This window comes from Melopsittacus undulatus, chromosome 1 (assembly GCF_012275295.1).
Source record: "Melopsittacus undulatus isolate bMelUnd1 chromosome 1, bMelUnd1.mat.Z, whole genome shotgun sequence".
In the NCBI taxonomy this organism is placed as follows: Eukaryota; Metazoa; Chordata; class Aves; order Psittaciformes; family Psittaculidae; genus Melopsittacus; species Melopsittacus undulatus.
Genome location: NC_047527.1, coordinates 129471974 through 129497041, shown reverse-complemented (window position 1 = coordinate 129497041; position 25068 = coordinate 129471974). Strand labels below are relative to the sequence as shown.

General features: G+C 39.6%; 1 protein-coding gene across 4 annotated transcripts in view; it reads right to left on the bottom strand.

The window, feature by feature from the left end:
- Nucleotides 1-801: 801 nt before the first annotated feature.
- Nucleotides 802-25068, bottom strand: part of ITGB8 (integrin subunit beta 8) — a 55004-nt gene continuing 30737 nt past the window's right edge. For 2 of the 4 annotated variants that reach the window (XM_031052368.2, XM_031052369.2), the window contains exons 7-14: nt 23397-23492; nt 23213-23302; nt 20579-20713; nt 17258-17663; nt 10868-11093; nt 9525-9628; nt 8258-8421; nt 1870-8172 (exon numbers count right to left, since the gene is read on the bottom strand). In XM_031052368.2, the coding sequence (XP_030908228.2) occupies nt 8050-8172; nt 8258-8421; nt 9525-9628; nt 10868-11093; nt 17258-17663; nt 20579-20713; nt 23213-23302; nt 23397-23492 (1344 nt within the window). In that variant the 3' untranslated portion in view covers nt 1870-8049. Of the gene's footprint in view, nt 1239-1869; nt 8173-8257; nt 8422-9524; nt 9629-10867; nt 11094-17257; nt 17664-20578; nt 20714-23212; nt 23303-23396; nt 23493-25068 lie in introns of those variants that run through there. The other 2 variants (XR_004081079.2, XM_031052370.2) reach the window with 2 other exon arrangements.

The following is a 25068-nucleotide window of genomic DNA, read 5'->3' as shown; positions in this document are numbered from 1 at the left end:
TGAAATTCCTGCTTTGTCCAGAGCAAAGTGAAAGTGTGCCTAAAAATTCTGTGGAGAACACATCCACTGACATGTGTCCTGTCAGCAGTTCAGCCACAAATCTTACAGCCCCGGTGATGCTTTCAGAATGGATGTGTTAAGGAAACGGTCAAAGGCCAGAGTCAGAAGGAGTTTGTGGGAAAGGCTGCTCCTGTGAGCAATTCTGAGAGCAGAGGAACCCCACACAGGAACAGGTCCTGAGCTCTCCAGATTGCTGAGGCATAAACAGCAGGCTTAGGGCCCCAGAAGGGGAACTTGGCAAGCTGGAAAGCTGAAAGAAATACATCACATGCACTGATTTCAGGAAGCATATGTGACATAACTTGGCAATATTATACTTTTGTGGTTAATCATTTAGTTTTATCAGTTTGCATACACATCATCTTTATTAAACAGTAACCGTCCTTCATGAATCATGCAGTTCAAGGCCAAGAAAATAATCAGAGGCCATATTATGCTCTGGGCTGAGTAGATGATAGAAGAGTTTGGAAAAAGGAAGACACTGCTTTCTGCCACCCACCACTGTTTTACTGGGACAAGGGGTCAGGAAATGGTAATGTTGTGGCCTCTTTAGTTCTAATAAATCAGACTGGCAGCCTACCTCTAGGCAATATGAATGCTGCACAGTCCAACCCAACTTGGATCAGTCTAAGGCTCCCAAGCAGAAGATGAGCAGCCAGAAGCCGCTACACCACACTGAGAATACCTGTGCTCTAAATACAGCTTCAGACCATGTAGTTTTCTGTAAAACTGTATTTTTTATTTAATTCATACAACAGATTTAAGCCATTTAGTTTTAAACCCAGGGTAGCAGAAATGCATTTCCAAGGTTCTTCTCTTTGTTGTAGACCTGAGTGCAGAAGAAAGCCCTCACTTTTCAGATTAACCCCTTACTAGTTGAAATCAGTCAGTTAACAAAATTTTTGTTGCCTTTTAGTGATCACCAAGCATATTCAGATCTTCACTTAAGCCAGCTGCCCCTAATGCCATCTTCTCTGTGTATTGGATCAAATTCTTCATGTACAAGAAAGGGAATCATGCAGGGAGAGAAATTCTGTAATAGTGCGCACCTACATGTCTGATGTCAAAAAAGTGGCTGAAACCTGGATCTCTTTCTTCTGCCGGCTTTAAAGACTGTAACTTAGGTATCTTTCCTCTTTGGAGAGACTGAGCAGCAAGCCTTTTCTTGTCAATGGTATCTGCAACAAAATAGCAGTTGTGTTATGTTGGAGTCAAATTAGGGCATTGTTGTGCCCTCATCGACAACTTTGTGGATGTAAATAAAAACTGATGAAATAAAATGCCACTCATGTCAAAACTTAGTTCTATAATTATGTGGACATTTTAAGTTATATAGGCAAGATTTATTATCTGGATTTCAAGACATAGGAAGAAAGAAAGAATTTCATCTAGATTGCTTACTGTCATTCCACAACATATAGGGTATGGAACACAGCTTGGTGCCCCGAAACTTGGTCTGTAGGAAACTTAAATGTTAACAGTAACCTTAGTTTTGAGATTACTATCAGATGGCAAAATGAAGCCCTATGTCTGTAGCTCAAATTGTGCGTGTGAAATTCAGATCAAGGTTTATGTTTACTCTGAGTTGGTGACAACATTAATGTTTTCTCAGTCAAGGACTTTCAAAGTATATCTGTATGTCAAGGGCTGGTTGCATGTGCTTGCTCAGTGTGCCAGTGAAGGCTGGTGACTCCTGCCTCTGTGAAAGGAAATTCTCAGCCTTAACCTCATCAGGCATCTACTGGGATTATGTGTCTTGCTTTGACAGAAGAAGCAACAGAGGTGAATGGATGTCCTTGTGATATTGACTTTTTTTTTTTTCCGGTTTTGCTGTACAGCTCTTCCAAGGTGTTTCTGTTGTATAGTTAAGTCCTGTACAGTAAGTGACGTGATGACTGAGCAAATATCAGTTGTTACTTTAGTTTGCTCTCTCATGCCTAGAGCAAAAACTGGAGCATGTTAAAAGTACAAAACCAGCTCCTCTACCACCCAACAGAGCAAAGCAGAAGAAAGGCTATCATAACCACTTGTCAGTCTATAGATTATATTTCTACAAAAATTATCTTGTCTTCTACCAAGTACTAACACCTCCTTGTGCATTCATGCTTCCACTGTACTGGGCAAGGCAAACCAGCTGCACCTCCAAATTGCTAATGGCTACTGTGTCCCTTCTTACCTTCTCAAAGTTCATCCTGAACATGCATTCATCTGTTTGCCTACATATGATAAACATGGTGTTGTGTTTTATCTCACCCAACACAGTATTATTCCCTTCAAAAACAGTTGTAATCATTTCCTTCCCTTTGCAGACATTTGCTCTTCAATGAAGGTGCCTTCTATTTTTAAAAGGAGGGCAGCATCTGTTCCTTATTACAGACATAATAAGCATTACAAATATGAAAAATCCATATGGATTAAATATTGATTTTATTTTTTTAGAGAGCAAGTACAATAATGTTGCATTATAATAATGCAATGTCATAGTTGTTACAGCTCTGATAGAAAAATAAACATCTCAATATCCTACAGTGTCAAGTCATTAATAAATAATAAAATAGAAGTTAGTAGTCAACTGAAATTAATAAACAGCTATAAAATTATACTATTTAAATAATAAAATATTCAGTATATTTCCAATTGACAAAAGTAGTGATTTAAAAGTATCATTTAAAATGTAAGATGACCAGTAAGAAGTTATAAATTTATTAAAAACCTCTTCCCTTACTAACATTCTCTATGCATAAACTCTAGAGAAACATTATCTGTATATACTTCTTTTACAAAAGGTAGTATATGTTAAACAGAAATTTAAAAACTGTAGTATTATTAATAGCTGTCACACAATTGCTAAATAAGACATTAAAAAATACTTTATTTTTGAAGCAGTAGTAGGTAAAAGTGAAGATGTTAGCACAGTGAATTCATCGAACACTAATGCCTTCCCAAAAGAATCCTTCCTCTTTCAACATGTCCCTTCAAAATAATCTGAAACAGCCAAAATACAGGTATCAGGATGCTGGGATTCAGGTAGAAGCTATTATTTTAACAAATGTCTGATTTATTTTTATTTTATTAAGTAGGTACCTTTTTTTTAAAGTGTGTGCAGAAAAGGAAACAAAGAGAACATGTAATCCAGATCAGCATTTATAAAGCTAAGAATCTACCAATTTTAGGTTTTTTCTTTTTCTCCCCTCCACCTCCCACCCCAGAAAGGCCAACCATTCTGAGCTGGCTTACACTCAGTGAAACCCACTGATTTGGCTCACTATGGAGATGCATCCACGCTGGCTAATTTTGAACTTTTTTCCCCCTCCATGAATTTCAATTCTCTGCAAGATCCGTGAGATGTCTGTACATTGGAGCAGTATCATTAAAAGGTGGTGTTCTTCTCAACTACTCCTCTAATCTGCTTAGCAAATAAATCTTTCCCCTCTCTTACAAACAGCCTGAGCACTGTCAGTACACGTCACTCGCAGTCAGAGCAGAGGAAGTGTCACTCAGCACTGACTCAGCACAAATGCCTCTATGTGAAGTGCCTTTTTCCAGTTACAGCTTACATTCCTTAAGGTTGGCTGGTGGAGATCCTGGATCTGGTGAGAAATCAGTGGGCAGATGCCCAAAGACTTCCCAGAAGCTTTAACGTCAATCATCAGCATCCAGGTTTACAGTACGTACTGGCACAGGCAGTCCCTTGCTAGGTTGAATATAAGCATTTTTTGATGAGTAAAGATGCTAAAGCCTGCAGTGCTGAGGGTTGCAGGCTGCACGAAATGCAGTTTCAAAGTATGGCCAAGCACCTTGGACACAAACTGCACCACCTCTGCTGAGCCAACCTACTTTTGAAGAGGCTTCCTGCCCTGGAAAATGGAGAACTGCTCTTGGAGCACCACCTCTGTAGGGATGCTGTGGGAACTGCATGACACATAGCGCCTGCTGAGGATGCTGTCCTTCTTCAAGGCCTTGTGCAGGCAGCAGTGCTCTTGTATCTCTCCGCCCTGGGCATCACTAAGCTTTATGGCCACTTTAGGACTAAGGGCTGTTGGAAGCTGCTTCACACATTCCCTCCCACGGTTTTCAACAGATGTACATTTAGGTAAGCACACTAAGCAGGAAACAAGTATTATATATGGTCAGACTGGGAAAATAATTTTTTCCACTGTTGTCTGAATAATACCTTACATAGCAGGTTTTCATGACACTACAGAGAGGAAAAAGTAAATCCAGATGAAAATAATGGATAAAATGTAAACTATGCTTATACAAATGTCCTTCCTTTTTAAGGTTCTCTTTCAACATTCCTTGTGAATGTAAGGGAATTTCAGCTGGGCACAATGAAAATTCCTTGCATACCATGTGCACGTTTTCTGGATGAAACAGCTCCTTTTCCCACACAATTCTGTAGCAATGTTATTAATGTACTTATGCTTAGAAATAATCAGTTCATGGTATTTCTTCATTGTGAAGTCTTTAAAAAAATCAGAAGTAAAATGTATACTTCTTAATTGTATAAACATGTCATTCTGAAATGTTAGAAAAATAACCATTTAAAGGTAAAAAAAATTGTATTAGAATTTGGAAAGTATACATATGGATCTTGGCATTAACAAATCTGCTGTTGAAGAATCATACACATGCTCTGTTTGTGGAAGCAAACCTAAAAACAACTCCCATTACAAACAACAATTATAAGATGCAAGAGCATCTGCTGGTGTATTTTTGGGAATAGGCATGCAGTTGAATTATTTGAGGTTTTTTTTTGTTGGTTTTTTTTGGTTGTTTTTTGTTTTTTTTTAAGAAGCCCAGTATAAGAAGTTTTATTTAAGAAGTTTGGAACATTCTATTCTCAGGCTAGATATTCTCCCCCCCTTCCCCCCCCGCCAGGTTTATAAGCATCTTTGACGCACAATACATTGAAAACGAATATGAACTAATTAGTCTTTAATATCTCCCATATTAAGCACTATAGGAAGCAGAGTCCTTCTGCAATAGCTGAGGAAATTCCTTGTGAATTACAGGCTGCTTTCTCATTTAAGGTCATGTGCTGAGGGAACACAGCTCCCTAAATAGTGAGGCTTTTGTTGGGCTATTCATCTCCTGCAGCAGCTCTTCTGAAAAACATGGTCAAAGGCAGAGGGAAACAAGTACCAAGCAAAGCCAGAGTTTCTCATGGATAGATTCCATCCCTAGAAACAAAGCCTCCTCCAAAGGATCCTGCCCTGTATAAGCTCCTCATGGGCCTTCTAAAAGCCTTGACCTGTCACATTAGCAACAGCTTATTCGTTTTCCCTGACCTCCTCCACAATACAGCAAAACCATGAGGGAGATGCAAAAAAAAAGCTTTTTTTTTTTGTTACTATACTTTCTTTTTAATCTCAGGACAGCAAGCAGTTTACAGTGCAATTCATCCTGTAAGCCTGCTCTGTTTGACCAGAGCATTTTAAATATTCAGGCAGGTGTCTGATAAGTAAATACTGTCCGTGCCCTTTCACAGGCAGCACTGCAATGCCAACTAAGTGCTACACAAGAAAAGTAGTATCCATTTGATGTTATCTGGAAGATGGGTGTTACAACTTAAGTCTTCCTCCACAAAGAACATTCACTGTCCCCTACCCTTATAACTTGACACCTTCTAACAGCAAAAAAAAAAATGTCTAAAGAAAAAACATTAGCTGTCACTTCAGTAAATGCTTTAAAGGCCATTATGGGAAATACATTCTGAAGAATTGTTTTTGTTACAAAGAAAACTACCACACTGTTTAAAGAACACAATCACAATTTTCATTATATACTCAGATATTCTCCACTAAGCTTTCAGTTTATTTTTGCTTGTTTTATTAAGTGAAACTGTGTTTCCTACTCAAAAATACTAATGAATTGTGATATGGGCAATAGCAGATAAACCTTTATCAATCTTCTCTCTTTATCCCACTGAAACCAATGGTTTGGAATCTGTTAATTTACAGAGGAGGAAAATGGTTCTACAGGTTTTAAAAGAAAATGAAAGTTTAAGGTATACATGATAGATTACAGGATTAATCTATAATAAATATATTACAATTAAACTGTCACTAAAATTGGGGTCAGTGTAAGAAAAACCCTTTTCTTTATAAGAGACACTTTCACCTGTTTGGTAGAAAGCTCAGGGACTACTATGAAGACTGCTTTAGTACATTGAATCGTCCAGTTTACATTTAAAAAGAAAACAACCCCTAAGATCTAAGATTTTATGTCAATTTAATGTCAGGCCCATTGTCTCTATATTATTTTTCTCAATTCCACTTCATGCATGACCCAAGAAACCATGAACACTCACACAGCACTTATCATTTGTTCTGCGTCCTGCCTTCCTTTCACATGTATACTCCTCATATTTCAGTGTGAATTTACATAAGAAATACAGAACAAGAAATAGGAATATATACTAATCTCTACAAACTGCATATAAAGTGGTCCTGCTTTGTTTCTGTAATTCTTATCTATGACAAGTGCAGACCAATATTCAGTAACAGTAATTAATGTTGCTGAAATGATACACTGCATACTGTCTTCTGAGATGATTTTCCTTTTTGCCAGCAAGATTTTAGTGCATTAGAACTTGAATATTTTCATAGGGTTTGGCAGCATAAAGTTAGTAAATCAGGCTGACTCTTCCAACTAGCTTATAACAGTAACTCGTCTTCTACCACTGTAGCCAGTTTCAGGGGTAAGAAAACGCTTCTGCTGGACTGTGTAGATCAAATTCTGCTCTCAGATAAGCTTATATTGGTCCCACTGTGTTTAGAAGAGATTTGCCCATTTCTGAAGGCAGAATCTGATCCCACATTTATGAAGTCATTTAATGCGCTCTCCTGAGAAAAAAAAAACTCCTGTTTTCTCCACCTCCTTCCAAATTGCAGGTTTTTTCCACATCACACTGTGCACATTTCTTATGTCACAAATGAATAGTCATAAAAATGGAAGTGGTTACATCAGAATTCACAAAACCTAATTCTGTCCAGTAATTTACATAGAAAGAATAGCACGTGTGTAAAATCAGACTTATGTCTGACATCATACAAAAAAGAACAAAGCCTTCATTTAGCAAAACACTGACATGTAGCTAGCAAACAAGCACAGCTCTGGTATAATTTATCTATTTGCAATGGAAATGCTGCTGACTCCAGAGCTGAAGTCAGCTGGCAGTGATCATCATGTACACTATGTTGTTGGACAGAAGAGCTCTTGCTTTCTGTAGCCACTCAGTTTCCAAATACCTTAAAATTTGTATAAAAGGGTTTATGTTGAAACAAATAAAAAAGCTAAAAATTACTCTTTACCAGATATAAATTATGCTTAAGTGACATCATACATATAAAAACCTTTATATATAATTTACCTCTGTGTGTGTGTATGTGTGTATACACACAACTGTATACCCACACCAGTAACTCATTCAATCCAATTATTTTTAAGTAACGAGGAAAAGGTAAGAGGCTAAAGCAGACAAATCAGTGGAATTTGTCAACTGAGAGAACTATAAAAGTACCATTTACTCTACTTAAGAGCATTTGAATAATTTCATCTATTGTTATACTATACAGCAATGTTAATATTTCAGTCACAGCTTTTGTCCATTCCCACAGAGCACAACAGTACTAGGTACATGTAGAATGAGATCAGTGATTTGTCAGACCTGTTCATATCTACATTCTAGGCCAAAACTAAATAAATTAGAATATGCTAAAGTGCTACATCAAACTAAAGTTCCTGAACAGTAGTAACGCACATTTCTCTTTCCCCCAAAAAAATAAACCATTAAAAAAATACAGCAGCTATAGTTTCAAACATAATCACATTATGTGAATATGCTTACATGTGACTTTGTTACAGTATTCAGCATCGCAGGACACAAAACCATATGGCAACAGTCACAACTCCGACGGAGTACAGAAGATAACTTTAAAAAGTTGAGTGTGATGGAAACAGACATTTGCAGAAAACACACTCTCTTCAGAATTCACACTTGAAAGTTTCATTTAATCGTAACTTGCTGATGTTGATATTTATTTCCTCTGGTTTGTCACGTCTGTATGTTACTGTTCTTGTACAAACAGTAGGCAAAAACATCTTATCCTTGAAGGAGAAGATACAGTTTTTGTCAATGATTAGCTAATTTGTATATGCAAGAAAAAGATTACTGAGTATTAAAATAAATTACCTTCTTTGTTGCAGATATTCTGTAATCAGCTGAAGATTTAATTTTATTGCTACTCCCCTGCAGAATTATTTGCCTGATGATAAGGACAACAAGCAACCCAATCAGAAAGGTAACTATAAAGATTATGGAAAAGACTCTAAAGTAGCTTCGTCCAGGGAAACATTCTGCAATGAAAGGAAAACACAAGTGTAAAGTCTAATGTGTGGAATAGGCACATTCCTCAAATAACAGGTATATCAACCACTGCCTAGTAATGTCACATAAATGTAACACTATCTTGATAGAAGTTAAGGGAAAATAACTTAAGAGAAGTGAAGGCGAAAAGTTGCCATATACAAGCTTTTAAAGTGGGCATATCAAAAAAGAGAATTCTGATTAAGATCTGCTGTAGAAAAAAGGTGGAACTATTATTCCTTTAATCTACGAAACTGAGACTCAGGCTTCATTGTGTTGACCACCATAAATTCTTTGTAAATCACTGAGTTTACAGCTGAAGCAGAGAATGAAGCGTGAGAGACATACAGGGCCAAGCCAGTTTAACCTTCACAAGATCAGAGTGTAGATCATTGGTGAAATATGACTGAAAATATGGTTTACTGAATCCTTGTCCAGCGCTCTCCTCACTGGTAGACCTCTTTCACACAGTAAACTTATTAATTAATTCTAAAGTTATGAGAAAAGTATTCACAGTTAATTTCCTCGAAAGAGAAAAAGAGGTACAACTATGTGAAGTCACAAAAGGTAACCATTTACCTGCATTATTGTCACAGCATGTACTGATTAAGCTCTAAGAGATTTTACGAAAGAAAACGTATTCTTCCACAGACCTCATAACTATAAAGTATTTTATACTTGAAAGGAATATTTAAACATTACTGAACATGAGGTAAGCATTCTACTTCATTTTTCCTCATTTCTGGTGATGTCAAATAATGTAAGCATATCTAAAGCAATAAATATATATACCATAGCACATTTTTATAAATATTTCTTTAAGCATTGCTCAAGCAGGATTCATTATTAATGGATGTGACTCCTCAAGGAGCTGGGAAATCTGATTTAGCAATGCTTGCCAATCACATTTCCTGTTATTATTTATCTTCTACTTTCCCTAAAGCTATGAGTAATTTTTCTCTTTTCCTGTTTTCTTCTTTTGTTATTGTGATACTACGACACATTTTTGAAAAACACTATAACAGTGGTAAATTCTATTACTAATCACAACAGATTATCATGTAATTAAAGTTACCTGGAAAACGTTACATACCTGAAGTTTGGTCAATATAATGCAGCAGGTAAGAGCATGAGGTTGTGCACTGGTCAAGTTTTGCTTGGGATGCATTGTTAAAATGATGGCACTGAACACAATTCCTGTAAAATAAAGTTGTAATTAAAAACCTATGTCTTTCTCTGCACTCCCCTTACAGAGATGGTATGCTTGTACATAATGCTTTTGAGCTGTTATTAAAACCATTGCAACATTTATTTATTTCTTTCTGAAATGTGATGCCTCTCTCAGCATTTTATCCCTGTGATGTTTCTCTGAATGAACTAGTCAGAAGTTGTAAAGTAAAACATGCTTCGAGCCACCTTCATCTGGCCTCTGCTCTGCATTTTGAGATGTGAGTTTTCCAGGGGAAATATCATTGAGATGCATGCTGGAACTGAAAGATAGACATAGGTATAGGAAACACAGCTTTGTTAGTTTTTTTCTGGATGCTATGTTAAGACAAAGCCATCTAAGCTCCCACTGCTGGGCAGTTCAAGGGGTCAGCAGCATAGTGCGAGCCAGCACTGTCAGTCTTAACTACCATCTTCACTGTATAGTCTTGCTGAAGATGGACACCACCAGTTATCCTGCAAAAGCCCTGACTATGACATGTTCTGAATTTATTAAAGGCACACTAAACACATCTGACTAAGCACATTTTATACAGTGAAGTCTTAGCAGTCACCTTTTCAGACATGGCCCACCATTCAGTGGTGCTGGCTTAAAGCCACTGAGGGCTTGGTTTAGCCTCTCTTCTCCTTGGACTGCTCATTTCAACCTTCACACTGTCCCTTTTTTTTACAAGGGTAAGAAAAAAATGACGTATTTTAAAACTAGCACCACAAAGACTAAAACCGAGTAGCAGAGAATGTTGATCTTTGTGTAAGACCAGCTCTGCTCCTGTTCAACACTCACACCTCCTTCTTTCACCTGAGAAGCACAAGGAATGTGCAAAAAACAAATTTGGAGAATTACGGCACTTGGTGACTTTCTACTGTCCATTTTAAAACTCCAGGTTCACAGGCTTCATTTCCTGCCCAGAAGATTTCATATGAAGAACAATCATTTAATAAAAGTATGAAATAACAATACTCATAGGACACACTTCCTTTGACTTCAGAAAGCTGAAAATAGGACACAGACAGGTGAACACAGATACAGACATGCAGTTCTCTTAATTGCCAGTGTGAACCCCTCAGTTACATAAAGTCACAAGCATAAATTATTTCCATTTCCTAAGCTAAATATCTAAGACAGGTAGCACAAATCTAGCCAAGCAGAAATAATTCTAGTTTCAACACTTCAGAGTTAAAAAGTCAAGTCTAGCACAAGAAGCTTACCAGTTTTCTTCACAGGCTTTGTTACAAGTAGGGCAATATTCACACAAACGGCCAAAGCTTCTTGGATCTGTGCACTCACACTTTCCACATACACATTTTCCTCTTCCACTGCAAATCTGGCCATTTGAATTCAGGCAGTACTTTCCTGATTGTAATGAGCACTGGCAACGGTCACCTTCCCAGCCAGTGAAGCATTTGCATTTACCAGCTTCACATTCACCATTACCTACAACAGCATAGTCCTGAGTCATTAGCTTTCATGAAAACACAGGAAGTCAATTTTTATATGCATACATTTGTGTTGTTGGTGCTTTATGTTAAACAGAGCTAATTTAGACCTTGGCTTGCTAATAAATTTTTAAGTTAATGATTTGACTGAAACTACCAGCATGATACATATTTATGGTTGCTGTTTGTTGTTAAGTTGAGCAAAAGCTTCTACCTTGATGTCTTGTTAAAACCTCTTACTAAAATCTTTCCCTGTTTCCTTGAATCAAAGCATTGGGGATTAAAAATTACATAATGATCAGGAAAATGGTCTTCAGCCAAACTAAACAAACTTCTCTTAGGCAAGAAACCATTCAAATCAAATAAACAGAGATTCAGTAGAGGAAGGAGTATCAAGTTCATGCGAATCTGCCAGGTTGGTTTTTTTTTTCCTTTTCAGAAGCATATATGACAGCACTGGCTCCTGCCTTTCTAAATGACAGATGACTGAGCTGGACAGGTAGATATGCTGTGCTTATGAACTGTAGATTATTTAATAAGAACTTAAAATAGACAACATCAAAGACTCAAAAGCTGTAAGAATCTCTGGTGGCCTTTACAATTTTGCAGGCAAAACAGTGTGAACTTTAGTGTAAAATCCACTTTTTCCACGTTTTGGCACATTTAGGCAGGTGCATAAGTAACCTGCTGATAATGTTTAGCCACATTTTTACAGCATGTGAGAGCACCCTTAGGAAATACAGAAACAGTGATCACATAAAGCATTGGCAGGCCTAGGAAATCTCATGAGGTCTCTTTAACCACACCTCAGCAGTACTTCAGTTTCACACAGACTGTGATGGCCCTTGTGCTCCAGGGATCCACAGTGCAGCTGTAGGGAGACAGTGCCACCTAACAGATAGGATCTGGCCTGGAGTCAGGCCAAGGTACAGGCTGCCCCATTTTTTGCCTGGGCTGGGCAAAATAGAGAGAGGAAATGTATCCCGGCACATATCAGAGCAAGGTTTTGCACTGGAAAACATCCCACAAAGAGGCATGCTACCCAGCCATGACTCTGGGCAACAGATTCCCCTTGTGGTAGCCTATAGCAGAACTCCATACAGGTGACAGTCTCCAACAACCCTTATACAAAGATCTCCCTGGCTCCTCTGCCAAAAAGGGCCCTGTATTTCAGGCTTTAGGAACTTGTAAATTCAGAAGGTTTGCTTATGACTAAGATAGCAAATTTGCAAAGTGGGTTGGGAAGAAGAGTGAAAAGAGGGAAAGGTGCAGAATGGGCAGGGCTGTGCTCGCTGCTCCCTGCTGGAGGTCCTCCTCCAGCAGGTGGCTGAGCTACGGCATGCTGTCAGTAAGCTGCAAGATGTCAGGGAAGCTGAGAGGAAGCAGGACTGCTTGCTCCAGGACCAAACAGTGCAGGGGCCTCAAGATTCCCCTCTAACTCATGGAGGAAAGAAGGAGGCTCTTAACCCGGGAAGCTGGGAATTAGTAACAAAAAAAAAAACAACAAAACAGCTAAAGAAGGAAGAGAGCAATAAAAAGCAAGGGGCTTCCTCCTAAATCTGCTGTCCCCACCCAGAACTGCTTTGCTGTACTGCAAGGGGCTGATGAGGAAATGCACTTGCACCAGGAACAGCCGGCTAGTGCACTGGCACAGAAGATCTCTACTGGTGCCGCCAGGAAAAAGCAACAGGTTGTAGTAGTAGGGGACTCTGCCTTGAAAGGGACAGAAGCGCTCATCTGTTGGCCTGACCCGGTCGCAAGGGAGGTGTGTTGCCTACATGGGGCACAGATCAGGGATGTTGCGGAGAGGCTGCCTGCTCTAGTAAGTCCCATGAACTATTATCTGCTTCTAGTGACACATGTTGGTGCTAGGTATATAGATAGTAGTAGCCTGAGGAGTATAAAGAAGGACTACAGAGCCCTGGGAGAGGTGGTCAGGGGTTCTGGAGCTCAGATAGTCTTTTTGACAATTCTCCAGGTCAGGGGAGGACCTTCCAAAGGCAAGGAGGATTGGACAGGTTAATAAATGGTTAAAAGGGTGGTGTCATAGTCAAGGGTTGGGGTGTCTTGAACATGGGGCCCACATTTGTAGGCCAGACCTACTGGGGGCTGGTGGAACTGCTCTGATAAAGAAAGGGAAGAGTGGCTTTGCTGGGAGGCTTGCCAGACTTGTCAAGGATGCTTTAAACTAGTTGTGCTGGGGGAGGGGAGCATCATTCCATCCCAACACACCCAGTCAGTTGCCAGCACCTATAATAAATACTCTGAGCAATTTAGTAATGTTGTAGCCACCCCAGCCACTGGGCCGGCTTCATTTGGAGCTCGGCTCAGACGCCTCTATAAAAATGCCCGTAGCAGGGGGAACAAAAAAGAGGAATTAGAGATGTGGGCACTTCTATGGGGCTATGATATAATAGAAGGCATCACAGAAACATGGTAGGATGGCTCCTGTGACTGGAGTGTTGAAATGGAAGGTTACAGCCTTTTTAGAAAAGACAGGCCCGGTAGGAGGGGAGGGGTAGCTGCCCTCTATGTTAGGGATAGGCTGGAGAGTATGGAACTCTGTCTGGGGACAGGTGAGCAGTTAACAGAAAGTCTGTGGGTCAGGGTTAAGGGGAAAACAGTGACGGGAGACATTACTGTGGGGATATGTTACAGACCGCCTGACCAAGAGGAACCTGTGGATGAAGAACTCTACAGACAAATAGGAAAAGCCTCACGCTCACAGGCCCTTGTTCTTATGGGGGACTTCAACCACCCTGACATCTGTTGGGGCGATGGTACAGCCCGGCACAAGCAATCCAGGAGGTTCCTCGATTGTGTGGAAGACAACTTCCTTCTGCAAGCAATACAGGAGCCAACAAGGAGAGGTGCCATGCTTGACCTTGTGCTCACCAACAGGGAAGGGCTCGTTGGAAATGTGACTCTCCAAGGAAGTCTTGGATGCAGTGATCATGAGATGGTCGAATTTCAGGTCCTCAGGACAGTGAGAAGAGCGTGCAGTAAGCTCACTGCCCTGGACTTCAAGAGAGCAGACTTTGGACTCTTCAGGAACCTGCTTAGCAAGGTTCCATGGGATATAGCCCTAGAGGGCAAGGGGGCCCAAGACTGTTGGATGATATTCAAGGATCACCTGTTACAAGCTCAGGAGTGTTGCATCCCGACTAGAAGGAAGTGCAGCAGGAGGGCCAGGAGACCCCCTTGGATGGATAAGGAGCTGCTGAGAAAAATTAGAAGGAAAAAAAGAGGCTTATAAAAGGTGGAAGCAAGGACAGGTGCCCTGGGATGAATACAGGGATGTTGTCCGGGTAGTTAGGGACCAAGTTAGGAAAGCTAAGGCACAATAGGAGCTAAACTTGGCAAAGGATGTTAAAGATAATAGGAAGGGATTTTATAGGTATGTAGTGGCTAAAAAACAGACTAAGGAAAATGTAGGCCCCCTCCGGAAGCTTTGGGGAGAACTGGCTACACAGGATTTGGAGAAGGCTGAGGTTCTGAATGACTTCTTTGCCACGGTCTTCACTGGCAAAGGCTCTGACCGCAGCACCCAAGTCTTGGAAGGCGGATGCAGGGACTGTGAAAAACTAGGCCTTGGGCCCACTGTAGGAGAGGATCTGGTTCGAGACCATCTTAAGAACCTGAATGTACACAAGTCCATGGGACCTGATGAAATCCATCCGCGGGTCCTGAAGGAGCTGGTGAATGAAGTTGCAAAGCCACTGGCCATCATATTTGAAAAATCATGGCACACAGGTGAAGTTCCTGATGACTGGAAAAAGGGAAATATAACCCCCATTTTCAAGAAGGGGAAAATGGATGACCCGGGGAATTACAGACCAGTCAGTCTCACCTCTGTGCCTGGCAAAATCTGGGAGCAGTTTCTCTTGGAAGGCATGCTAGGGAACATGAAAAAGAGAAATGTGCTTGGTGACAGCCAGCATGGCTTTGCTAGGGGAAAATCCTGCCTGACCAATTTGGTGGCCTTCTATGACGGGGCTACAAAAGTGATGGACAGGGGTGGAGAAGTTGACATCATCTACCTGGACTTGTGCAAAGCGTTCGACACTGTCCCACATGACAACCTTGTCTCTAAATTGGAGTGTCATCAATTTGATAGGTGGATCACTTGGTGGATAAAGAACTGGCTGGATGTTCGCACTCAAAGAGTTGTGGGCAACGGTTCAATGTCCAGCTGGAGACCAGTAACAAGTGGTGTCCCTCAGGGATCGGTGTTGGGACCCATCTTGTTTAACATCTTTGTCGCTGACATGGACAATGGAATTGAGTGTGCCCTCAGCAAGTTTGCCGATGACACCAAGCTGTGTGGTTCTGTTGATACACTAGAGGGAAGGAATGCCATTCATAGGGACCATGACACACTTGTGAGGTGGGCTGATGCCAACCTCATGAAGTTTAACCATGCCAAGTGCAAGGTCCTACACCTGGGGCAGAGCAATCCCAGGCACAGCTACAGTTCGGGCAAAGAAGGAAATTCATGGTAGTCCTGCAGAGAAGGACTTGGGGGTGTTAGTCAATGAGAAAATGAACATGAGCCGGCAGTGTGCACTCACAGCCCAGAAAGCCAACCGTATTCTGGGATGCATCAAAAGGAGCGTGACCAGCAGGTCAAAGGAGGTGATCCTGCCCCTCTACTCTGCTCTCGTGAGACCTCACTTGGAGTATTGTGTGCAGTTCTGGTGTCCTCAACATAAAAAGGACATGGTACTGATACAACAAGTCCAGAGGAGGTCCACGAGGATGATCAGGGGACTGGAGCACCTCCCATATAAAGACAGGCTGAGAAAGTTGGGGCTGTTCAGCCTGGAGAAGAGAAGGCTGCGTGGAGACCTCATAGCAGCCTTCCAGTATCTGAAGGGGGCCTATAGGGATGCTGGGGAGGGACTCTTCATTAGGGACTATAGTGATAGTACAAAGGGTAATGGGATAAAACTTAAACAGGGGAAGTTTAGATTGGATCTAAGGAAGAAATTCTTTACTGTTAGGGTGGTGATGCACTTGGATGGGTTGCCCAGGGAGGTAGTGAATGCTCCATACCTGCAGTGTTCAAGGCCAGGTTGGATGAAGCCTTGGGTGATATGGTTTAGTGTGAGGTGTCCCTGCCCATGGCAGGGGGGGTGGAACTAGATGACCTTGAGGTCCTTTCCAATCCTAACCTATGATTCTATGATGATTCTATGAAATGTAATACTTTTGTTGCAATTAAGTATTTAAGGTAGCACTATTTCTCTTCATATTACGTAAAGTTCACAATCACAAGCAGAGCAAAACCAAAGTAACTTTACTGAAGTCCACAGTATTAATTTCAATTTATCAAACTGTGGATGAAAAAATTGGTCCTTTGATTCATCACTGGTTAATATACAGTGAAACAAAAGAATGCAGAACAGCAGTACATATTTCAAAATGTTTAATTACTTCTGAGGGGAAAAAAAAATCCAGTAGTGATATATTAATGATACTGATTCAATCACATATTTCCTTTCAAACACTAACTTTGAAGTACATATTTTGTATTTTATTTATACCCAATTTTCATTTGCATGTTTTCTTTAAAAAGCATAAAGCAGGCCACAAAACGAATATGAATTTCTAACGACTCTCCCTGTTTACGTTTCACTTATGCTCTCCTTTTCTGAACAGTTACCATACTTATCAGTTATTTGAATCAAGTGTCTCTGTATCTTCCACAAGTCTGATTTAGGGTGTAAGAAAATCAGATTCTCATCCGGAAGTTACTATTCCTTCCTAATCTCTTAGCATCTCTATTCCCACCAGGCTGAAATATATCAACTTACATTCTGGAATAATGTTACCATTTTATCTAAGATATCAGTATCATTATTTCTGAGCAAGTATGAGATTTAAATCTTAAAACAGCTAAACTTAAAAATAACTCAATAAATCCCCAAAAAAGCAGGGTTGAAGTTTAGAAGACAGTGCATAATTCTGTGGCAAAGAAAGCCCAGGATTCCAGAATTCCTACCAGGCTGTTCAGGACATTTCATACGCTAATCCTGCACACAGAGTTCTAGTACCTGACAGCATTACATGATTGTTTTCAGCTGCAGCATATATATAAACTTCAGAAAAGAATATAAAACCAAAATAAAAGAAAATACAGGCATAAACTCTGCATCTTACCAGAACATAAGTTTCCCCGGTGATATGGGCAGGAAAAGTCATCCATTTCACAGTACTTGCCAAACACTTTGCCTAGCTTGTTTTTGTAGCAGAAACATTTTCCATCTATGCAATTTCCTTGACCACTGCAGATGGGCTGGTCCTGGTGTTGTCTGCAAGTCTCAGAGGGAAGTGTATCTCTGTTAAAGCTACAGTTACTGTCACTGCAAGGGGACTGTTTGCCCTCAGAAGAAGTTTCATCAGTCCATACTCTTTTGTGCCTTGCACTGTCTCCATACTTACAGGCACAGCTTTTCAGCACATTAACAATGGCGGTTTCATTGAAACCAATAGGTTTAAGTATTGCATATTGTCTTCCTCCAGTTGTATCACATCCTTTCATTGTAACTGATACATTGAAAAGTACCTAAGAAAAAACAAAGACAGATTTTACACTATTATTATTTCCTATAAATTGCATGAAATTTTTGACACATAAATAAAGCAGAATCTGACACTATATACAAATGTGCAGTAGCCGATAATGACAAAATACAGTGACAATTTGTCAAATATGATACTCTAGTAATGATAGGCATCACAAATACAGTTAAAATCCTAATAATGTAAGACTGAGAGCAGTCTACTTTTCATGTTAAGAAATAACAGCTGCAAAAGACAAGTTTAATACATGTTAAATAGCAATAGAATTACCATCATCATCCTCCTGTTATTATTTAATGTGTATGTTCTGCTATATTTTAGAAATACTCAGATGAGAATTGGGACTGGATTGAGCAAGATAATACACAAACAGAAACAGATACTCTTTATAAAAAGGATCTATAATGAATGTTGCTTCAGAAATAGTCTATGAAAATAGAAACCATGTTTTTTTTACAGCCCTATCTACTCCAATTAAAATCCAGAAATGGTTCACACCTTAGCAGCAGCTTATTTTTCCCAATTTCTGCAATGGGGATCATGCAAAAGAGTCTTACTGCTCTTGTGGTCCTGGGCAGACCAAGTGCTGCTTCAGAGTGGACCCAGCGTTCTGGCCATGTGGCTGTGTTCATGTGACCATGACACTGTGGCTGTGTCATGGCCATCACAACCATGCTCCAGGTCCTCACCCTGGTAGTACCCACTGCAGCAGCAGCCTCTGGCTTTCCAGGACCCTGAATAATTTTGGTGAGTAGATGACTGCCACAGAGTTTGCCTCACTACCAAAACTCTTTGATGGTTCTGACTGGGTAGCAATCTTGTATTTCAAAATTGTTTTTTTTCTGGGCTTATGACAGGTTATTCTCACTAAGACTATTTAGCCTGCTGATGTAAAACAATTCATCCTCACCTTTTCACAGAGAAAATGTAACCAAGAGGAAAAAGTGAGAAAGGAGACGCAAGAGGAGCAAATACCTCTACTCCTTACCAGCAAAGAACAAAGACTTCCAAGTAAAAAAAAAGAGAAAACCTAAGAAACAGATTACATACAAGGTTGAAACTACCCACAAAGACTAAGGCCATTCATTTCTCATCACTGTTTGCCCCTCCCGCTGTGCTCCCACATGAGAGTACCCGAGGCCTTAGGGACAATGGCAGCTTTGTGGTGAGCTGGGCTGTGGCTGCCTACACGGACAACAGGAGAAAAATGCTGTGCAGAAGCTTATGTTTAATGTTGTATTGAGGGGGCACTTGGGCTTTGTCTCACCCTTTGCTTTTCTTCTTGTTTCTCAAATGCAGCCCTACACACACAACCCCTCAGTTGCCTGCATTCTTGGTGTAGGCTTTGGGTTTGGGACAAAATGTGGCTATGCAGTAATGAATTCATACAGCAGGTGCGCATCACGCAAGGAGGACAGGCTGTAGCTAGAGAATGTGCTTTTAATTTAACATAGAACCCTGCTAGAAAACGTCATCTTCATGTACAACACAATATTGGAGGAATGACAGGCAGATGAGAGGGAAGGGCAAACCATGTCTTGAGTATGAGTTGTGAAATTTGATGGGTCTGAACACAGCAGCAGAAAGATTAAGCACATTGTGACTAATTACAACACCATGAACACTTGCTAATAGCCAGTTAGTTTTGTACCCTGAAGAGGCCGTAGTATTCTTTCAGAATACAACACACTTTGTGTTTTGGTAAGAAAAGGAAGGAAGAAGGATCAGACAATGCAAGCAATGTGAAAATGAAGAAAAAGCATTTTGCCTGTAAACAAATACTGAAGGAGGATTTACGGTTAAAATAAATTAATCTCTCGAGGGTGGCTCCTTTTCAACAGCAGTTGAGGTTTAGGACCACATGCAATCTTTTACAACCAACTGGCCTGGCTTTTTGTTAAAAAGAAACAGATATAAATATTTTCTTTTTCATTAAACAGAACAAATTCCAGCCTTATTTCTTACGACATGCATAAGGAACAACACTGGAGAAGACTTAAGAAAAACACACCAAATCTCCCTTAAACTGTAGAAGCTGATCAGTAGCAAGTCATGCAGACAGAATTCACAAGAGAATAAAATCAATCTAAATGAACGTATTTAAAATGCACACATTTAATCTACTGATTTATTTTGCTATTTTTACTCACACAGACACAAGTGAAACCACACCAACTGAGATGTATGTACATGTGAAGGAAAGAACTCCTTGACCCTACTCTCCAGAAACACAAATCTCTTCCTGGCAAGCAAAATTAATTACTCTACTCGTCCAAGGAATTAAATAAATATATCAAGGCACAGAGAAGTTGTTCTGGGAAGAAAACCATGTTCTTACATTAGCCTGACATCTTCCCCCTCATTTTCATGGTGCATGATGCTCCAGTTTTACAATCCATTTCATTCAATAGATGGCACTGATCCAAATGGGGTTAAGTAATTTTATTAAGTTGTTTTATAAAATAAACCAGTTATCCACAACCCTGACTGTGCATGAAGACTACTAAAGCAAGGAGAGGAAAAGGTGGCGTCTAGTACAGACCCAAGGAACAAAAATTCCAGTGATTCTTTTCCATCGGGTGATTATCTTTCAATGTCTTTACATACAGATTTCCTCACAATGAACATGGCCATTGTGCTCCGTGGAGGACAAAAGAGGAGCGTTTTAATGGACGTTAGCTTTCAAGAAAAGCTTTGAGCCTTAGTTCCACAAGATTAGTGAGAATTGAAGTAAGATTCAGGAAAAATAAAACCAGAGAATAATAGAGAGTCTGTGATCATTAATCACATAAATCCATTTTCAGTTTAAGTAAATCCCCATAAAATTTCAAACCACTGAAACCCAACCAAACAGAAAAATAAGTATTTCAGTTGCTTGAACAAAAACTATTGACATACTTCTTTATTATATCCCACATTTTTACATCCTTCCATGGCAGTTTTTTTACTTCCATCAGGACAGATTGCAGTGATATTAAAATCAAGTCCTTGGATCTGGTTATCCACTTGAATTTTCACTTCAGAGATTAGTTTCTGTAACCAGAAAACAAGTTTTAGTTGCATTGTATCTCAACATAGAATGTGCATCAGTGACTAATACCAAGTACTATGACTGACTAAAAATGAAGAAAGCTTTTCTGTGTGAATAAAGGAATGAATTAAAGCATTGTTTCCCATATAAAGACCCGATTACATTCCAAATATACAGAACCAGTGAGCTGGTAATTTTGATGAAGAAGATTATGTTTTCCAGATAAAAAATGCTTTCAGTTTTTTGAAAATCATTTTGAAACTGTATTTTTTGCAACTTGAAAATCTATTGTAACAACCATGTGCAACAAAACCTGTTTATTGTCTGAGAGGCTATACTGCCTTTTAGCCACACATTTAAAATAAAACAGTAAACATACATACAACTATCATTATCCAGCAGAAAAGGTTCTTAATTGACTTGGTATTTTCTAAACTTCTGATATTTTGCATCTGTCTTGAAAAATTTTCTCTGAACAAACCTTAGGGTGATCTAGAGGCTTATTGCGGTTATTCTTACTGATTTATTTGGGTCAGGTAGATCTATACATGTCAACAATTGGTTGATTCCCATTAGGGCTTTCTGAAATATAAAATAATGAAAAAGCTGGCTACTTTGCAATTTGTATTTACTGCATGCTCTATAATCCTACTTTCTTCCAAGAAGGAATATTGCTTCTTGACCTTTTAAAAATTCATTAAAACTCTGTACAAATCTATGAGCTGAAAACTGCACAAAGAGATTATTAAAATTCCTGGCATATTAGTATAAAAAATTAGTTTAACAGGACACTTTTACTGCTGCAACTGGAAATTTAATTACATGGATCTGAACACGTTTATCTTGGCAACTTTTTGAAAACTAGTGACTCATCTTTGGCTTTTTAGCCAGGGATTTTCAGCTAGGGTTTTCCACAACTAAGCCTAAGGTTTGCCTGGCCAGAACAAGAGTGCAAGAGGTCCACTGTCATTGAACATCAACACTTAATTTATTTTCTTATCTAAGTACTTTTGCTTTCAAGAAAGCAAAACATTCAAGCCCTGTTCACTGTGTGTTTGTATACTAAAAGCCCCTAAACTATGATAAAAATCTTGAAGTATAAAATCCAATGAAGTTTAGGATGGGAAGGAAGACAATGTCTAAAAAATGAAAATAAGGCAAGAGCAAGCTGGGGGTGGTTGGAGCAGGAAAGTCCCACAGAATCTTCCACTGAACTAAGTCCTTGTTTTGTAAATTTTTGTTTCCTCTCCTTGTATGTTTGCCCTTCATTGTGCTCTAAAAACTCGGATACTGTGTAAAAGTGGCATCTAAAAGGACTGATCTTCAAATTTTTTTTTGCCAGCAATTTCCTGCAAGCCTCCATATTCAAAATGACATTTCTTGATTTTATAAGATGAAGTACAGTATCAATGAGAACAACTCCACAATTTTCTCCTCTGCTTTTGAATGCCTTTACCTTCTGCATGATGTTGCCAACATGACAGTGACAAAAATGTGCACAAAACCACTCTATTGACTAGGAATAAACATGGGACTGGGTTTTTCATTATAGCCAATTTGCTGAAAGCAAATTGTCTGATTTAGATGATTAACTAGTACAATGGATAATTTCAGCCTCTGATGTCCAACTAATTAAAAATAATGTGATATATGTTGATATCTTGCATATAGCTTTGTAACTGATTTTTCAACTGCTAGAACTCGCATGTTTGTGTACCTTGCACACCTTAACAGCATTCATACTTGGCTTCACTTTCAAAGCTGTTTATGCCCACTCTTACCAGACTATCTTTCATTCACTATTAGGATGCCAATTTCCAGTTTCAAGCTGCCATTCCCTGTCTATCATCTGTGGAAAATGACTTCATGTTCTTCCCATACTATTGTGTTCTCTTTCCCATACTGCTACTTGCAGTTGAGAACTCCAGGCAAGAGCCATTTCCATTGTTCCTTCCCAAACCAGTATCAAAAGTCTTCCACGGTGCCATGCTTCAAACCTCCAAGTCATTACCCTGCTTTGTGCTTTCCACAATACCCACTGTTAACTCAAACTACCTCCTCATGAATTCCTACCTGTTATCCATGTTCTAAGAATTATGCTGTAAAACTCTCTTGCTACTGCACTATCTTTTTGCACTGAATTTATATGGTGACTAGAGAGTGGTGTCTGGTCTACGAATTAAGGAATGACAAAATTCAAATATATCAGATATTTCTTTTGAAGTTACACGGCAACAGATGCAGAAAATCAAACAGCTTATTTATAAGTACCCTTAGAAAGGAAAAAGTGTTAGCTCTTAGCTTTGAGACCCTGACAGCCTGTGAATTTGACAGCCATAGTGGGACAGTGCCACCCACCAACCTGGATATTCAGAAAAGCAGGGAACTTATCTTTGTGGGCTTCAGATAGATGCCAAGATCCTAGAAATTCCAGCTTTAGACTATGAAAGGTAAAAATCCCTGAACATATACAGCATACAACATTATCATTCTCATCATACCTGATAAGCTTCTACCACCAAATCATTGAGATTTGCTGCTTGTGATTCTATCTGTCTTGCAACAGTACCAGGCAACAGAGGCAACAGATCCTAAGAAAAATACAATGGTTTATGCACAGTTTTAATTTTTAACATGATTATTGTACTTGTAAAATTAGAAAAAGAAATCAGGTTTCTAACCTACTTTATACCAGTGGAACTGGCTTCCTTGAACTGCAAAAATAACATTGATATTATTGTCAATCAACTTTTCAGAGAGCTGGCCAAGAGACGGATGCTCCTGCAAAATATACCAGAAAAGAGAAGACTGCAGATTAGTAGGTAAAAGGCTTAGGTTTAGCATAGGACACAACGCAGGATTCCAAAACCACCCCAATCCTTACTTCTAAAAGTACAGAAAAATGCTAGGCCTATTTATGAAAGATGGTGGGACAAAAAGATCATGACAAAAAATGTTGCTAGGGAATCACACAGACTGTCACAGGTCATTTACTGTTGCCAGCTATATAGGGAAGTTGCACAGTGAGAGAAATAACCCATATAGTACTATTTTATTGTTTTGAGCTTGATGCTTAAGAAATACGATGTTGTCCCTGATCCATCTAGAACAAGATTCCTAATAATGACAGGTAGGTTCTTGTGAAAAACTCAGGGAGAAAATACAACATAAGGAAACTGAGATTAAGTATGCTTTTGGGAACAGCAAGGTGAGTAATTAGTGAGTAATCTTGTTTCTCAGAAATGTATTTTAGCACTATGGATCAGACACATCAACTAAATGCAGCCACTGGGTCACGTTCTAGCAATGTCAGTATTCTGCACATATCTTAGAGCTGACAACTTTCTCCTTCTCTGTATGTCCAAGACCTGCCTTGGGAATGATGCCTTCACTCCTCACCGCAATGACCTGCTACATTTTCTTAACCACACTTGTTCTTAAAGACGGTAGCATGAGTTTCATGTCTCTCCCCAGTAATGACATTTCTCTATTTGGTGAGGTACCTATGATGGCATGTCCTGTGCCAGAGACCTGCCTTTCTGCACTTCTCGTTGAGAGATCTGACATGGATTTGAGAACAAGAGGTGCCTATGCTTTCATCCAAGATCTGGGGAAGCACAAGGACGTCTGTGGTCCCAGTGGGCTTTGCACACCTCACACCTGGGCTATGTGAAATTCCTCCAGTTCCAGTTCACTGAAACAAACTGTATCTGAAAATCACTGCTTACTTATTACACATCTGTGAATACTTCTCAAGAAGCAAATTCAATACCTAAAATTCATAACTAAACACAGAGAAGTGACTGGGGACTTGAAATGTGTTTCCCCTTACAAAGATTTCATCTGGACACCTCCACTGATGTCAGGTCCTTCGACCTCTTTCCCCCCACATACTTCTGCTGTCTCTCTTCCTGGTATTTTTCACCATCTGCCGCATATTGTCTCTTTCTCACAAAACCATACTCAAGTTACCCTGTACAATTAATTTCTCCCCAGAGTACCACTTGTTACTCAAGGCACCCTGCAGGTCAACTGCTCTCCTAATTGTAATCTGAATGCCAAGACAGCTGAGATAGCAAGGAGGCAAAATTCATTTTCCATCATATCACACCATTATAATGAGCCTTGTATAGAAAGAACAAAGGAGCTTCTTACTGCGGCTTGATTTTAGCCAGGGCCCACATATCTCTCTACTTTTCCACCCTTTGGTAAGAGATTATATTCTTTAAGATAAATGATGAAAGGAAGGTAACGCAGCAATAAATGGGCCTTCTTCCAGCTTTGACCGGGGAGTGTGCCATTCATGAGGATCCAGTGAGCATGCATTCCCACTACACAGAAGTTGTGGTTGAACTGC